We start from the raw sequence: 18296 nt of genomic DNA, 5'->3' as shown, positions 1-18296 counted from the left end.
AATCTAAGCTTTCTGCAGTCAACTATATCATGCATTCCAACAACGACATCTGATCACACGCCCTTGCTCCTTTCTTTCTCCACAAACATGCCAAGGAGTAAGTTGTTTCGTATGGAAAATCACTGGATGGAGTTAGAGGAGCCCCGCAACATCATCTCCCAGGCTTGGTCCCGTGGCACGAGAGAGATCAGTTCTGCTGCTTCCTTGATCAGCTTCAAAATGAGACACGTACGTGCTGCTCTGCGGCAGTGGTGCCGTTCTAAGCCTAGTTTACGGATCCTTGTGGACAATAATAAGCATGTGGTGGCTTATCTGAATGCTGTTGAAGAGCTGAGGCCGCTCTCTTCTATTGAAGCTGTGCTCAGGGTCTCTGCGGCTGCCAAGGCCGAGCACCTGATCCTTTGGCAAACTGCCGCTTGGCGTCGTAGGGCCAAGTTACGCTGGTGTGTGTCCGGGGACGAAAACAACCAGCTCTTTCACGCGGCGGCCAATCAGCAAGCTCGACGCAACAAGATCAGAGTGCTGGTTCATGAAGGAGTGGAATTTTTTGATACTTCGCAGAAGCTGCGTTTGGCTACAGATTATTTCAGGGAGATCTTGGGACAACCTGCAGTCTCGACGGATGCCGTTGATGTTGCCTCTTTATATACTCCGCTCGACCTATCAGAGCTCACAGTGGATTTCTCATGGGCTGAGATCGTGCAAGCTATCAACTGCTCGCCCAATAATCAGAGTCCGGGTCCTGATGGCTTTACTAACGAGTTCTACAAGACCTTCAAGCTGCTGATCAAGGATGACCTGTTAAGGTTCTTTACTGCTTTCCATAAGAACGAAGTGAACCTCTTGGGCGTCAACTCTGCTTTCATCACACTGCTGCCAAAGAAAGATACACCTCTGGAGATACGTGATTTCAGGCCGATCTCTCTCGTGCATAGCTTACCTAAGTTGGCATCGAAGGTTCTGGCTAGCCGGCTCAAAGTAAGGATCCCTCACTTGATCCACACGCTTCAGTCCGGTTTCCTGAGGGGCATATCGATCGTTGAGAATTTTGCCTTAGCTGCAGAAATGATCCAGTATGCTCATAAAAGAAAAATGCCAGTCATTGCTTTGAAGCTAGATTTTCATAAGGCCTTTGACAGTGTGAGTTGGTGCTGCCTTCACAAGATACTTGATGCCAGGGGCTTCCCACATGTGTGGCAAAACTGGATACATGACCTCTTGTCCACTGGCAGCTCTAGAGTTCTGCTAAATGGGGAGCTGGGCCCTTCCATCACGGCAAAGAAAGGTTTTCGACAAGGGGATTCTCTATCTCCCTACCTTTTCATCCTTGTCGCTGATGTGCTGCAGAGGATGTGCTGCCAGAGGTTTTGAGAATGGCTGCTTAATACACCTGCTTGGCTCAGACAGCTTCTTCCCTGTTCTACAGTACGCAGATGACACACTCATCCTTTTTCATGGCAGCACGCAGCAAGCTGAAGTCGTTAAGTCAGTCCTCACAGCTTTCTCTAGTTTTTCTGGGCTCAGTATAAACTTTCACAAAAGCACTCTAGTGCCCGTTGCTGTGGACACAAACACTACCTCTGCTATTGCACAGATTCTTGGCTGCCCGGTCTCCGCCTTTCCTTGCACGTACTTGGGTCTGCCTCTATCCTTGCACAAAATTACTCATGGTATGTTGTTGCCTGTCATTCACAAGGTTGATTGTCGGCTCTCTGGATGGCTGGCCACTTACCTATCTCTAGGTGGGCGGCTAACCCTAATTAACTCAGTGCTGGCGGGCATTCCAAGTTATTTCATGGCTTGCTTTTCCTGGCCCATGGAATCCATTGGAAAGTTGGAGGGGCTGATGCGTGCTTTCTTCTGGCAAGGAAAAAACAAAGTCAAGGGTGGCCACTGCCTGGTAGCTTGGGACACTGTCTCTCTACGTCGTATCAATGGAGGCTTAGGTGTTCGGCAGCTGCAAGCTCATAATCAAGCTTTGATGTGCAAATTCGTTTCTAAGATCATACAGAGTTCTGACATACCCTGCTAGAGATGGTTCGCCACACACTACTGTCAGCCTGTTATACCCCATGGTGCCCGAAGCAGAGATACATCTATCTGGAAAGGTTTCAAGGATCTCATCCCTTTGGTTGTTAACTCCTCAAGATGTGTCGTGGGACCTGGTACTTTGGTCTCCTTCTGGACGGATCAATGGCTGGACGCCGGTCGTCTCTGTCTGCTGTACCCCACCTTATTTTCCTTTGCACCACAACCAGCGTGCTCAGTGCTTTCACAGTATGTCAATGGATCATGGACTATACAACTACATCCTAATCTCTCCCAAACGACAACGATTGAGCTTGCAGACTTGCATGACCTGTTGTCTGATATTGCCCCTAATCCAGGTAATGAAGACAAACGCATCCTTGTCTCTGGCACTGGGCAGCTCAGCACGAGACATTACTACAGTCTGCTCACCTTCAAGGGAGTTTCCGCGACTTTCAGCCCATGGGTCTGGGATTCGTTGGTTCCCCTTAAGCATAGAATTTTCCTCTGGCTTGCTTTTAAAGGACGTCTCAACACCAAGGACAACATGGTTAAGAAGGGATGGCCAGCCGTTGCACCTTTTGCACACTGTGATACTTGTCCTGCGGTGGAATCCGTTGATCATCTGCTGCTGCGTTGTGTCCAGGCTTCTGTTCTTTGGTGTAAACTGGCACTAGGCTCCTTGGCTTGCTCAGCGCCTAACATATTAGCCTTCGTCCAACAGGCACAACACCAGCTAAGTTTCAAACGACAATGGAACGTGGCCTTTGCAGCATGTGCACTCACTCTATGGCATGCTAGAAATGACCGGGTTTTCAACAAGGTTTGGACTCAGGCTTACCTTCAATTCTACGCGGCAAACATGCTAAATCTGTGGAGCAACAGAGCCCGTACCCAAGCTGTCAAGGAGGATATACAAATCTGGTGCCAGAAAATTACCATCTAAGTACACGTTAGACGGGATGTAATATAACCCCCCCTCCCCCCCCCCCCCTTTTTTTTCTTTTTGGCTCTCTGTTGCTTTGCTTGCGCTTTGCACCTTCCTGCAATGGCCAAGCCATGCTTTGTACTTGTCACTTCATCAGGCCTTGCCTGTTTTGAAATATAAGGTTGGCACTTTGCCACCTTTTCTTTCAAAAAATATATATATCCGTTAGATCTTCTTTTCTATATGTTTTTTAGGGACTCTTTTTTATATATGTTTTGTCACTTGAGATCTACCCACACCTTTCTAGAAAAAATCTCTCACGCACGTACCGGGCATGCTACTACGTAGGGAACAGCTGTTATAACCGTTGATGTGATACGATACAAACACTACTGCCGTTGGTCGACCACTTGATCTGACACATACGTAGCGCTCAGAGGAGTCCAAAAGTCCACACCATACTGCCAGCGTGCTCCTCCTAAGGACACCTGGATGGTCGACAGTCAAAGTGCCAGATAACTCGCATCTGGCCCGCGGCTCTCCTCTTCCTCCCGCCAGACCCGGCGCGGCCCACGCGACGGCGACGTCCTCGGCCGCAAGCTCAACTCGCATGCACAGACGCGCCTACCTGGCTCTCCACACGCAGACGAGCTCAACACGGTGCAATTTTCTTCAACGCGCGCGCGGGCTCCTCTGCCTCTATATAGCCCCAACGCAACAGTCGACGGACACTGCATGCGCAGACCATCCGCAGCCAGTCAGCTCGCTAGGTTCCCAGTTAGGCGCGGCGAGCTAACAACGACGAGCCGGCCCACATCACCCCCGGCGCGCGCTCCCGAAACATGGAACACGCGCTGCTCGCCGCGCTCTTGGTGTGCGCGCTCGCGTCGGCCGGCAGCGCGCAGCCGGCGGAGCCGGGGCAGGGGGGCTACGACAACGATGTGGCCGACCAGGATATGCGCATCAGCACGACCATGATCGTGCTCCTGGCCGCCGTCGTCGCGGTGTTCTTCTTCATCCTCGCTTCCATCATCTACCTCCGCCACTGCACCGGCTACTCGTACCCCCGCGCCCCGCGGCCGGACGACTCCCGTGGCTCCGGCCCCGGCGCCGGCTTCTCGAGCTTCATCGCCAGGCGGCAGCAGCGGCGGGCGGCGACGCGCGGGCTCGCCGCCGAGGTGGTCGAGGCGTTCCCCACCATGCGGTACGCGGAGGCCAAGGCACTGCGCGTGGGGAAGAAGGCGGCGCCCCCGCTCGAGTGCGCGGTGTGCCTCAGCGAGTTCGAGGACGAGGACAGGCTCCGGCTGCTGCCCAAGTGCAGCCACGCCTTCCACCCGGAATGCATCGGCGTGTGGCTCGCCAGCCACGTGACCTGCCCGGTCTGCCGCCGCAACCTGGACCCTAGCAAGGACGGCGGCAGCGACGACGAGGCGAGTACCCCCCCGGCGCCGGAAGCCAACAGCACCTCCAGCGAAATAGCCGTGGTGCGGCACCACCAGGCAGAGGGCTCGCGGCCACCGGCCGTGGTCATCGACGTGGTGACAGAGGAGGAGGCCGAGCAGCGCCGGAAGGAGGCGATTGAGCTGCAGCGGATAGGGACCCAGCGGCGCGCGATGCGATCCGGGTCGCGGCCGGCCGGGACGAAGGCCGCGAAGCTTGTCCGGTCGTACTCCGCCGGCCACTCCCTCGCCGTAGTCCGGCTCGACCGCGACCTGGAGCGGTTCACGCTGCGGCTGCCGGAGCACGTGCGCAGGGAGATGATCGCCGCTGCCGGGGAGCGGAGCTCGCATCGTCGCGCACAGAGAGCCGGCAGATGGCCATCGTTCCTAAGGTACACCAGGACGTTGTCGGGAAGGTTCTTCTCGACGCCGAGGAGGACGGAAAGCTCCGGGGGAGGGGAGGCGTCCTCGTCATCGTCGACGAGGATTAGAGGGAAGCGCGTCGCCGCCGTCGATTTCGTCGAAGGTTCTGCTGTGGGCGGCGGCGTGTCCGGTGCCAAGGTCGGCTCTGTGGCGGTCGATGTGGACAAGGACAAGGCAGCTAGCCGGTAGGTTCGAACGTAGAAAAGAAACAGGACTTCTGAATCTACTAGAAGCTGTGTTCTTCCACGCATGCGGGGAACCTGTCTGTAATATTAATCCAAGAAAGAGACTGTAATCGCCGCATGCAGAATGGTCAAGATGCCCTGTTGAGGCGCCTGATTTTTTTTCTGCGTCAGCCTTATTTAATTTCCATATCTAGTCATCTTTTTTTGTTTGAAAATTCCATAAAGACTGAACTTGTGTTTTACTAACGAATTGGGACCGGATACACCCTGGTTCTAAAAAAAGGGACCGGATACACCCTCAATCCACATGGAAATTAAAGTACATACTAGGGTTTTGAACTTCTTTTGCGAGGAAAAGGGAGTTTATTCCATAATGATAGAGTTACAATCAAGTAACGGTAGTTGCTCTATATAAGGAGGGTCCTTCACCAAGCCACACAGCTATGGCCCGTTCACTAAGACTATATAAAGCCAAACGATCTGCTACTCTGTTATGTTTCCTCAAAAGTTTCTGAGAAATAAACTTCCGAACTAGCATGTGTTCCGTGATCTCTGCAACTTAGACACCATATGCCGACCTGGAAGCCTATTATCATAAAGACATGACAAGGCTTTAGAGTAATCTGATTGGACAATGATACTCCCCTTCGAGTGTTGGATTCTCAAGGCCATCCCTTGTATCAACGCATGTAGCTCCGCCTCTAGTGCATCATTGCAGTCAAAGGTGAATTTATAGGCTGCAAACAAAACACTACCGCCATGACGGCGTAAATTCATTCCAGTTGAGGCAAGACCATCATCCAGGCAATAGGGGCCATCCACCGACAATGCAACCTTGTCAATCGCCGGAGCAGGCCACGGACTGGTCAACCACGGTACTTCTGTAGGCATCATCGTCCCAACATCAACCGGCGACATTTTGCCCTTTATCATCTCTACTGTTGACCTCATCGACACATAAATTTTCTTTCAGTATCAGTAGATAACGAGAGTTTGTTGGGCCAGACTTTCTTGGTCGATAGTAGGTGACAAATCTAGGGTTTTGTATAACTAAAAGACACGACTAGCTATATTGTGGCTAGAAGCTTGAAAGTGGTACAGAATGCTCATCCCGACACCATCTCACATTTATCCTCTCTTTATCCAATTTGGAAAGGCAACCAATGCCATAACTTCTAAAAATGGAAGCCCATGGCGCCCCTTGCTCCTGGCCGAATCAGGTACATGTTCTAGGTGCTCGCGGGTCATCCATCTCATGTAGCTTGTCCTTCTCGTAGCAACAAACTATAAAGACATCCCAACCATCACAGCAAAATCCCATCCATATCCTTGTTAAGAGCAAGCAGTGCCGAATTCCTCCCTTGACCCTCGTCGATAAATAACTTGATAATTACTGCACCTTATACATGTAAGATACATATATGTGGCTCCTTGCGGTGTCACTAGAAATAAATGGAAAGAATGACCCCTTTGGTGCAAGACTTCCCAAAACAACATGTATATCATGTGAATGCAAAATTTTCAACGATTGTTGTTGCTTTTTAATCCATGTCCTAGTTTGTCTTTTGAATTACTTACATGAATGGGGAAAAAGTTGGGTGTACAATTGATCATGTTTGTGTCCAGATTAACATCCTCCGTACAAACATGTGATATTGCGAACCAACGTCTAGAAAACACATAGAAAATCTGTTTTCCGACAAGGACTTATACCCACCACAAAAAGATCCAATGAGAAATTGCAGTTGCTTCCTTCAATGATGACTTTTTGTAGTTCTAACGACTTCACTTATGACCCCCTGGAAATAATTTACCGCATGAAGATGGTTTGATGTTTCTGGATGTTGCGACTTCCTTTTATGTAAATAAATGAAAACCAAGAACATCACGGAGCCATGCAAATTTAATGTGTTAATGACTAATTTTGACATGATTAATATATATTTGTTTTGTGTTGTCGACTTGTCCTGGCTTTGTATGTTATGGATTTCAATATAGCATATGGTGGATTGATCTTAACTGTCCACTGAAAGGTGAAGTTGGTTTTGAAATGATGACGGAAGAAACTGCATGTGCTACAATACATACACTAGACCAAATGGTTGAAATTGGTGCAACACCACATAACACTTTGGTCCTTCTTCTCGTGAAAAGAACTTCATCAAGACTAAATGGTGAATAGGAATAAAGCAGTGACCTCTAGGTCTTGGCTGAGCATGTAACTGAATGGGATGTGTGTCGTACTCCTAAAGTAGTCTGGTGCTGTAGAAAAGACCATCTGCACACATCATTGATAGGCTCGGAGTTTATGCCCATGTGTACAATGACAGGCCATGGAGTGCCAAGTTCTATTGTGCTATCCATGAAAACAAGGAGAAAATACTTGGAAAAAAGAGTAAACCAATCTGGAACCCTACTCTAGACCTATGTGATGTAACTAAACTACACATGTAAGCGCTAAAACTACACATGGGCAACCGCTAAAATTACATCTGGGCAAACTACAACTATGTTGAAACTATCTCCACGCTAACATTAAAACTACTCCATGGCCTGAGTTAGGAGTACATATGGGCTATCACTAAACTGCACCTGAGTTAGGAGTAAACAAACATATATACTGCTACTAATCTGTATCCAACACATGACATTATATGTTTTTCACACATGCGATATCACTAAAACTACACTTGAACTAACATTGAAATGCATGCAACACGAAGACACGTCAATCTCATCATCCCACATACATGAATGGCCTAGCAGAAGAAATCATATCACTATAGTTAGCCAACGAACAAATAGAAAGCACATGTATATTATATGCTAATCTGATAACAAAGGAGAGGAAGCAAATACGAGCACCGCAACAAAAGTTAACGGTAGTGACTTTTGAGTATAACATTTCAGCCCCTCCCCGTAATGTTAAAAAAAATTAGGCGCAAGTTACTGAACAATAACGTGGGTGTGTAAGATACGTATTGTAGTCACTAACCTCGTTTTCTATGATGAACATCATTCGACAAAAGTGGTGGAACTTGATGGAGAATGTTGAGAGGGCCAAAACATAGTCGAGAGGCCAAGAGTAATATTTTATATTTAAGCTTGAAAATTAAGAAGATCCTAAATCATTTTCAGAGTAGGGTGGCCATGGCCCTCTTTGGCCCTAGGAAGCTCCACCACTGATGGCAAACCCACCACCCTCGCGGGTATCAACAACTTATATTTTCTAAACTCAGAGAAGCAGGGATGTCTCTAGAAATTTGGGGCCTCGGTGCGAAATGCAAATTATGGCCCTAAAGTTTCTATAATACACAATTTTTTAATAAAATAAATTCTAATTAATTCAAACATTGCATAAATTTTAGGCTTGTCAAGATAATATAACAAAAAAAAGACTAAAACTAGATTTTAAAGGAGCAACTGTCTTGGATATCTTGGTGTGTATCAACTTGATCAACTAACCTACTATATATAAACAACAACAACAAAGCCTTTAGTCCCAAACAAGTTGGAGTAGGCTAGAGGTGAAACCCATAAGATCTCGCAACCAACTCATGGCTCTGGCACATGGATAGCAAGCTTCCACGCACCCCTGTCCATAGCTAGCTCTTTGTCGATACTCCAATCCTTCAGGTCTCTCTTAACGGACTCCTCCCATGTCAAAATCGGTCGACCCCGCCCTCTCTTGACATTCTCCGCACGCTTTAGCCGTCCGCTATGCACTGGAGCTTCTGGAGGCCTGCGCTGAATATGCCCAAACCATCTCAAACGATGTTGGACAAGCTTCTCCTCAATTGGTGCTACCCCAACTCTATCTCGTATATCATCATTCCGGACTCGATCCTTCCTCGTGTGGCCACACATCCATCTCAGCATACGCATCTCCGCCACACCTAACTGTTGAACATGTCCCCTTTTAGTCGGCCAACACTCCTCGCCATACAACATTGCGGGTCGAACCGCCGTCCTGTAGAACTTGCCTTTTAGCTTTTGTGGCACTCTCTTGTCACAGAGAATGCCAGAAGCTTGGTGCCACTTCATCCATCCGGCTTTGATTCGATGGTTCACATCTTCATCAATACCCCCATCCTCCTGCAATATTGACCCCAAATACCGAAAGGTGTCCTTCCGAGGTACCACCTGACCATCAAGGCTAACCTCCTCCTCCTCACAACTAGTAGTACTAAAACCGCACATCATGTACTCGTTTTTAGTTCTACTAAGCCTAAACCCTTTCGATTCCAAGGTTTGTCTCCATAACTCTAACTTCCTATTTACCCCCATCTGACTATCGTCAACTAGCACCACATCATCCGCAAAGAGCATACGCCATGGGATATCTCCTTGTATACCCCTTGTGACCTCATCCATCACCAATGCAAAAAGATAAGTGCTCAAAGCTGACCCCTGATGCAGTCCTATCTTAATCGGGAAGTCATCGGTGTCGACATCACTTGTTCGAACACTTGTCACAACATTATTATACATGTCCTTGATGAGGGTAATGTACTTTGCTGGGACTTTGTGTTTCTCCAAGGCCCACCACATGACATTCCGCGGTATCTTATCATAGGCCTTCTCCAAGTCAATGAACACCATATGCAAGTCCTTCTTATGCTCCCTATATCTCTCCATAAGTTGTCGTACCAAGAAAATGGCTTCCATGGTCGACCTCCCAGGCATGAAACCAAACTGATTTTTGGTCACGCTTGTCATTCTTCTTAAGCGGTGCTCAATGACTCTCTCCCATAGCTTCATTGTATGGCTCATCAGCTTAATTCCACGGTAATTAGTACAACTCTGAACATCCCCCTTGTTCTTGAAGATTGGTACTAATATACTCCGTATCCATTCTTCTGGCATCTTGTTTGCCCGAAAAATGAGGTTGAAAAGCTTGGTTAGCCATACTATCGCTATGTCCCCGAGACCTTTCCACACCTCAATGGGGATACAATCAGGGCCCATCGCCTTGCCTCCTTTCATCCTTTTTAAAGCCTCCTTCACCTCAGACTCCTGGATGCGCCGCACAAAACGCATGCTGGTCTCATCAAAGGAGTCATTCAGTTCAATGGTAGAACTCTCATTCTCCCCATTGAACAGCTTGTCGAAGTACTCCCGCCATCTATGCTTAATCTCTTCGTCCTTCACCAAGAGTTGGCCTGCTCCGTCCTTGATGCATTTGACTTGGCCAATATCCCTCGTCTTCCTCTCCCGGATCTTAGCCATCTTATAGATGTCCCTTTCACCTTCCTTCGTGCCTAACCATTGGTAGAGGTCCTCATATGCCCGACCCCTTGCTTCACCAACAGCTTGCTTTGCGGCCTTCTTCGCCATCTTGTACTTCTCTATGTTGTCTGCACTCCTATCCAGGTATAGGCGTCTGAAGCAATCTTTCTTCTCTTTAAGCGCCTTCTGGACATCATCATTCCACCACCAGGTATCCTTATCTTCGCTTCTCCTTCCCCTGGACACTCCAAACTCCTCCGAGGCCACCTTACGAATGCAAGTCGCCATCTTCATCCACACATTGTCCGCATCCCCTCCTTCCTCCCAAGGGCCCTCCTTAAATACCCTCTCCTTGAACACCTGAGCTACCTCCCCCTTGAGCTTCCACCACTTCGTTCTAGCGACCTTGGCACGCTTATCCCGCTGGACACGAATCCGAAAGCGGAAGTCAGCAACCACCAGCTTATGCTGGGGTACAACACTCTCCCCAGGTATCACCTTACAGTCTAGGCACGCACGCCTATCTTCTCTTCTCGAGAGGATGAAATCAATCTGGCTAGAGTGTTGGCCACTACTAAAAGTCACCAGATGTGAATCTCTCTTTCTAAAGAGGGTGTTAGCTACAATCATGTTGTAGGCTAGAGCAAAGCTTAAGACATCTTCTCACTAACCTACTATATATCTTCACTAAAAATTTGATTGATGAACTGATGCATATGCACAGAATAGACTCACTGATATAATTATTCAACACTACAAAGTAGTATATTAAATAGGGATTTAATTCAAGTGCACCTGATGGACAGATCGGCCATCTACTGCTTCTACTTGTGCATTGGGATTTGCTGCAACTTTCTGAGCATCCGGCAGCTAGCGGAATCATGGAATCAGTTCTTCATACAAGAAGGGCTATGCATTGTGTCTCCAGGCATGAAATGAAGCATTCAAAAGAGAGACAACATCCCTGACCTACGTATGCCGCACTCCCGTCAGTTCGTCTCCGCCACACTTTCGCCAATCAATAATCCTATACCCACGTAAAGCTACAAAATATTTCTACGTAACCTTCCTAAATCCTTCTCAGCCCCCCTGATTTCAGGGGGGTGGAGCCTCATCCTCCCTCTTCCCCAATGATGATTATCCACGTTGCTAATCACGTAAAGTACGTAACTTCTGCTACGTAGGTGTAGCATTACCGTTCGCCAATTCGTCTCAGGAAAGATCGATGGATTGGCAGACTGTAGATCGGGACTTGGGAAAGGCTCGTTTCGGGAGATTTAGGAGCAGGCCCGATTTGGGGAGCAAGCGACTAGCTGTGAAAAAAGGACCCAAAACAAAAATAGACATTGGACCCAAAACTGGAGGGCCTGGAATTTGGGGGCCCTGTGCGGTTGCACAACCCGCATAGGCCCATGGAAGGCCCTGCGGAGAAGGATGGGGACAAGAATGGAAATGTGATGTGTTGACGACAACCACATGAAGCAACTCGTGTGGCCGTGATTGTGAACACGTTGTAAAACTTGGTTGACCCCACACATGAATCATAAATTAGGAGAACTAAATGGGGCGTGTAGGACATCATGTCAGTTGTTTTTCTTTATTGTTTTGCTAATATAGTTCACGTAAGCACATCAATATTTTTTTTGCGGAGAATCATAGGGTTTATTATTCCAAAATGACAGAGTTATAATCCTCAGCGACTAAGTCACTGACACAAGGAGGTGGTTGCCCCAGCCAACAAGCTATACTTGTTTGCGTTGGTTCTGTCACTTTTCTTCTAGACTAGATAAATAATCATAAAAAATGTAGCGTGTCCATACTTGTTTTGAGGAACTATATAATTGCATGTGTGTTGCAACAAGGCATAAATATCTAGTAGGTTAGCCCGTAATTTACCTGCTCATATTAATATGATTTTATAAAAGTATATTCTAACATTTATTTAAGTAATTAAGCACTTATTGAATTACATTTTATTTGATAAGGTAATAAAAAGTGGATCAATTGAGGTGGTTCTTAGGGAAAATTGACAAAAAAATGGAGAAAAAAATAAAAAACGCGAGAGGGAGGGGAAACGTATGAAAGAGAATCGGACGACAATACCTTACATAAGTTTTAATGTTTATTTTTATTAATTTTAATAAAAGATTTAAGGAAAAATGAGTGTATTTTTTATGTGAAGATGGAAAACTGTGTGTAATGAGTCCATTTCCATTACCTTCGGCCCGCTTAGCCTAGATAGTCTGTCTGGGCCACAGTGTTAGGCCCTGCAATCCCCTTCCCTCTTCTCAGAACCCACCGTAGAAACAAGCACCCTCCGCGCCGCCGGCCGCCGGCCGCCGTGTCCGTTTCAGTCTCCGAATCCCTCATCCCCCGTTGCCTCGCGTTCCCAAGCCACATGATATCCCCCAACCTCCCCCTCCGGCTCCGCCACCTCCGCTGCCTTCTCGCCGCGGCGCCCTTGTCCTCCCCCGCCGCCGCATACTACTCGCGCGCATCCTCCCCACCTTCAAACCGCGCTCAGGCCCTGCCCCCGCCCCCGCCACCGCGGCGCCATCTCCCGGACCTCCCGGCGCGACGGTTCTCCTCCGGGCACGTCCTCCTCCCCACCAACCTCCAGGAGGAGCACGTCGCGTCTCTGTCCGACAGGATCTACCACGCGGTGACAGAGACAGAGGAGGGCTCCAACGAGGGCACGGAGGCCGCCCTCGACGCGCTGGGCGCCGAGCTGACCACCCCGCTCGTGGCCGACGTGATGCACCGCCTGCGCTACGAGGAGAAGCTGGCCTTCCGCTTCTTCGCCTGGGCGTCCCAGCAGGACAACTACGAGCACGAGCACCGCACGTACAACGACATGATCGACATCCTCTCCGGGACGCGGTACAAGTCCCGCCAGTTCGGCGTCCTCTGCGACGTGCTCGACCACATGAAGCGCCACGGCACGAGGTCGGTGCCGGTCGAGGACCTGCTGGGCATCCTGCGCGCCTACACCGAGAAGCACCTCACCAACCTTAGGAAGCTGGCGAAGAAGCGGCGGGTGCGGATGCGCACGCCGCCGGAGACCGACGCGCTCAACATCCTCCTGGACGCGTTTTGCAAGTGCGGGATGGTCAGGGAGGCGGAGACGGTGTTTGGTCGCGTGAAGAAGAAGCTGCAAGGAAATGCCGAGACCTACAGCATCCTCTTCTTTGGGTGGTGCCGCGCCAGGGACCCCAAGAAGGCCATGAAGGTGCTCGAGGAAATGGTTGAGATGAAGCACACCCCAGAGAACTTCACGTACATTGCTGCTATTGACTCGTTCTGCAGCGCTGGTTTGATCTCGGAGGCAAGAGAGTTGTTTGAGTTCATGAGGACCGAGGGATCGAAGATATCCTCTCCCACTGCTAAGGTATATGCTATTATGATTGTTGCGCTAGCCAAAGCTGATCGGATGGATGAGTGCTTTGAGCTGATTTCAGATATGATTAAACGAGGCTGCATGCCTGATGTATCAACCTTTAAAGATTTGATTGAAGGCATGTGCTTGGTGGATAGACTCGATGCTGCCTACTGCATTTTGGAGGAGATGGGGAAGGCTGGGTTTCCTCCTGACATTGTCACTTACAATTGCTTTCTTGAGGTACTTTGTCGTCTTCAGAAGGCTGATGATGCGCTCAAACTCGCCGAGAGGATGATAGAAGCACACTGTGAGCCCAGTGTTCATACTTACAATATGCTGATGGTGATGTTTTTTGAGATGAGAGAGCCACACAGGGCACTCAATATTTGGACTGAAATGGACAAGAGAGGATGTCGACGTGCTGTTGATACCTACGAAATAATGATTGATGGGCTGTTTGATTGTGGAAGAACGGAAGATGCAACCACTCTTCTAGATGAAGTAATAAACCATGATATGAAACTGTCGTACAAGAAGTTCGATTCTATCATGCTGCAATTGTCAGCTGTTGGCAACCTTGGCGCAATACATCGGCTTTCAGAGCATATGAGAAAATTTTACAATGTTGCAATGTCAAGACGTTTTTCGATCACACAGAAGAAGAAGAGCATTGGTATTAGAAGGAGATGAGTTCTGCAAGATTTATTGTTAGCACGAATAGTCAAGAGCGTACATGAGGTAACCACTTCCCTGGTTTTACTGGCAAGTGCCAACTATTAGTAGCCGTATTAGACGTGCTGCATTCTGTACAGTTTTGGTCATCAGTACTTATTTTGCCTACTTTTCCCTGAGCAAGGAGGGCCTAAGTTACATATGGATGCTAATCACATGGACATCGTTTTACCAAAGGGCAGCTAACAGCGACACAATGTACTCTAATGTGTAGTTGTATTGCAATATTTCAAACTTAAACTTTAGAATCAAAATGGTTGCTACAATACTGTGGTAGGCAATCACGTTTTTGGTGGCTAACACTTGCGTTTTGTATATTGTTTCAATGGAATTTCCCTCATATATCTTACTCCCTCCGGTCCGTATTACTTGTGTGTTAGATATATCCGTATCTAGACAAATCTAAGCAAGTAATATGGATCGGAGGGAGTAGCACTTGTCGGCTGCCCACCCCTTCTCTAAAAATCAGTTTGCTGCCTGAGATAAATTCAATTTAACCTATGCAACAGTACAGTAGATGGATCAATATAAACGATAAACCAGTGTGTTTCAATCGACTTTAGTTTTATCCTTATATCATACCTGCATTTGCTGGTATAGCTTGGTTTGCAGTCCTACCTTACCCCACTCCAAAAACCAGTTCACTGCCTGAAAGAAATGCAGAGAAACCTACGTGGCAATAAAGATATACTAAGACTTTCCGCTATTTTAATTTAAACAAGCTATGATGTAAATACTCTGGAACCTGGACCAATTTATTATTTTACCTACTGAAATATGAAAATCCCTTACTTGATTGCTTCTGTTTTAAACACTTTCTGTTGTAAAGCTCTGAGTTTTCCTTTTACTTGACCAAGATGAATTGGCTTAATGCAAACTTAGTGTAAAACCTATTGTTTGTGTTATGAAAGTAGCCAGCTAAACCAGTCTACTGCCTAAACCAATTTGCCCTTTGTTGGTTTTCCCGTTCCACACATATTTTTGGTCTCTTCAGGCAAATAAGTGATGTCCTTTTCTTCTATTACAGAAATCACAAGGATATACTGTATTGATTAACGATAATATGCTAACTCTCACCGAAAGTTAAAGAAATACCAATTATTGAAAACTTGCATACTTGAGGGCAGAGAAAATGCAGGACAAGATGGCTAGTTGTAGCAGGTTTGAGCAGATATAACTAACTGTAGCCAATCATCGCCATCCTGACTGTAAGCAGTAGGGAGATGAGAACTTGAATCGTAGCAGTGTTGATCTAGTTCAAAAAAGTAGTAAAGGCAGTAACTAGTTTCAGTAATGGTGTCTGGTTTTTTTTGTTCCAAAACGCAATTATTGGTGGTATATGTGCTTCTGTGAGATATTTATGTTCATTCTGGTGATGACACGACAAGTTCATCGATTAGACTAACCAAGGACGTAACTTGCAGTTCTTTGGCCTTTACTTTCTGATTGGATTTAAGCCAAGTTATCTATAAAACATACATATTTTCTTTTTTACAGGGTGGTTGATACAAGTGTGCACATTTTGTCGGAGCAATATGCAGTGGAAGCAGCGTATGAACCGAAGTACTTTGCCAAGGAAACAGGCAATGTGAGTATGTTTTCATTTGCTTTATACATCATATGCACACCCCATGAAGCTTTTTCCTTAGTTCTATTGTGGAACCTTTTTCATCTTCTTTTTTTGCCGCTCTCTCAAATGAACCACAAAGGCCCAAGACTGAATTTCCTGTCATTAAGCATGCAATTCGACACAACTTTTCTTGTCTCCACGTGACAACCAAAATCAATTTCAGATACTCTGGAGTCTCGAGAGCTCAGCTTGTCTGGGAACATGTTACTAGCAGACTTATTTCAAGCAGAATCTTACTCATCCAGTTATTAGAACAGAAATGAGGGGGGTTCCGGTTTAAAAAAGAAGAGGTGAATGCCAGATGCACTTATTTTCCACAGAACATCTGCATTCCTTCCTGCGTTATTGGTACGCTACAAAAAACAAGAAACACCAATGAGCAGATATGCTTGTATACACTATGGCGATACTGAACAAATGTGATTGCTTGGCTGCTATTCAAAGCTGTCCACCTCTGAAAAAACTGTCCTGCTAACCGTAGCTAGTTTGCTGATCAGATGATATTAAACTAGGAACACCGGGTAATGGATTAACTATCACATGCTAGAGTAAACAAATTGACTGACAACGAAAATGCGTCACACATAGCACTTCAGTGTAGCTGAAATCGTTACTAACTGGGATATGCCCTTTTTTCTGAAGTCTTATATTACCAAGCTTTGATGGCTGGAGCCAGCTGAAGGATAGATCAGGTTTTGATCTTGCTGTTTGTCAGTGTGCTGCACTTTTTTGCTATACCGATCAATATATTACTGTAGATTGACTAGCTCTAACTCTGTACTGGAGCGGGTTATACCATCTCTTCAGCTGCATTGCTTTTGGAAAAGAGCGGCAGCGTTGCTGAATACCCCCCAGTTGATCCATGTTTACATTGAGCTCATATCTTCTACTCCCTCCGTCCCAAAATAAGTGTCTCAAGTTTGTACTACCTTTAGTACAAAGTTGTACTAAGCTCGAGACATTTAGTTTGGGACAGGGAGTATGAACAAGGACTTGGTCAAGCTTTTACTAACGGCTATGTGATGTTTGACTGTTACAGGTGGCAGCCAGTGTTGTTAAGAACAGAGTGGGCAAAATTTCGTGGCCGGGCTTGGCTTCCTAGCCCCATACCAACTGTGCTGTGTGACCTGTGAGCAACTACTAGTCAGCTAGGCGCAGGACAGCATAGGCGCATAGCATGGAATAGCTGCATGTTGAGAACCTGGAATATAATGACGCAGAAGAAATTTTGGGACTGAGAGCCTGGGATACCATCGTGCTGCAGTGCAAGCAAATTATCTGAACTCGTGGTGCCATGCCATGCCATGGCCCGTCCTCCAACGAGGTGGGTATGCTAAGTTTTCATGAGTTCCGAGGTAGAAAGACGGCTGGTTCTGACGGAAAAGAAACCTTTGTCAAGTGATTTCGGTTTCCATCTCATCATTTTTTATTTTTTATCTTGAGATCAAGTTTTCATCTCATCAGAGCCGACCCTTGGGCAGGGCGAGAAGGGTGTGGCTCACGCCCAAATTGAGGCCAGTTATTTCAACATAGGCCCATTCTGTTCCTTACATACAACTAACAGAAAAACAAAACATCCAAGAAACCCTGGTCTATTATTGTGGAGACATGGAACCACAAGATGAGATGGGTACCGTGATTTCCTGAAATTGGATGAACGGTACCAGCTGTTACTTAGGAATTCACCCTTTTTAGGGACCTTTTCTCTGTCCTTGTTGGACCCAAGCACAATACTTGTAATTGTAGCATTTTTAAGAAACCCCTTTCAGTTAAAATTAGCATAAAGCTACTTGAGCCGGTCAGAACATAGATTGGATCTGATGAACGTGTTTATATTCAGCAAAATATTTCATATACAAGTTTTTTTAATCGTTTTTAATGGTTTACAACCACATCTTCACATCTTGTTGTATAGACTTCTTTTTTCTGGATTAATTTTTATCTTCTAACGACCTAAAGCATCATAGCTCGATTTCAAATATGAAGTTGCTTACCACACATACCGTGTGGTTTGTCGTATAAACTTTTGATGTATATACTTATGCAAGTGAAACAATATATGTTATATTAGTCATTTACTGTTTTTAGTTCTGCACCGGCCATGGAAAGATGTTACCACATTTTTAGTATACATGTTATTTAAAGTGAGGATGTCAATAGTTGAATTTTCATCAAATGGGTTAAAAAGAAAATCTTCTACAATTTATAAATAAATATTGCCTCCTAAGCAGTATAAAATATTGCCTCCTGAGCAGCTCTATATTTTCAAAAAAAAAGGGCAACCTGGTGCATGTAGCTCCCGCTTGCGCAGGGTCCAGGGAAT

At 46.6% G+C, this 18296-nt stretch overlaps 2 protein-coding genes across 3 annotated transcripts; both read left to right on the top strand.

Moving 5' to 3' along the window:
• The first annotated feature begins 3674 nt into the window (after positions 1–3674).
• LOC123134561 (E3 ubiquitin-protein ligase ATL31-like) lies at positions 3675–5166 on the top strand. The gene has a single exon (XM_044553789.1). It carries the CDS (start codon positions 3799–3801, stop codon positions 5005–5007), a length of 1209 nt encoding a protein of 402 aa, XP_044409724.1. The 5' UTR covers positions 3675–3798; the 3' UTR covers positions 5008–5166.
• A 7327-nt stretch (positions 5167–12493) lies between these two features.
• LOC123138325 (pentatricopeptide repeat-containing protein At1g73400, mitochondrial) lies at positions 12494–17827 on the top strand. Of its 2 annotated transcripts, XR_006468980.1 has the most exons (3): positions 12494–14349; positions 15841–15931; positions 17013–17827. XR_006468980.1 is itself a non-coding variant. In XM_044558281.1 (2 exons), exon 1 carries the CDS (start codon positions 12631–12633, stop codon positions 14299–14301), a length of 1671 nt encoding a protein of 556 aa, XP_044414216.1. In that variant the 5' UTR covers positions 12494–12630; the 3' UTR covers positions 14302–14349; positions 17013–17827. The 2 variants fall into 2 exon arrangements, 1 of the variants encoding a protein (XP_044414216.1); XM_044558281.1 differs by lacking the exon at positions 15841–15931.
• Positions 17828–18296: the final 469 nt, after the last annotated feature.

Source organism: Triticum aestivum, chromosome 6B (assembly GCF_018294505.1).
Source record: "Triticum aestivum cultivar Chinese Spring chromosome 6B, IWGSC CS RefSeq v2.1, whole genome shotgun sequence".
NCBI classification, from domain to species: domain Eukaryota; kingdom Viridiplantae; phylum Streptophyta; class Magnoliopsida; order Poales; family Poaceae; genus Triticum; species Triticum aestivum.
The sequence above is the reverse complement of the archived record's forward strand: the minus strand, read 5'-3'. Positions and strand labels throughout refer to the sequence as shown.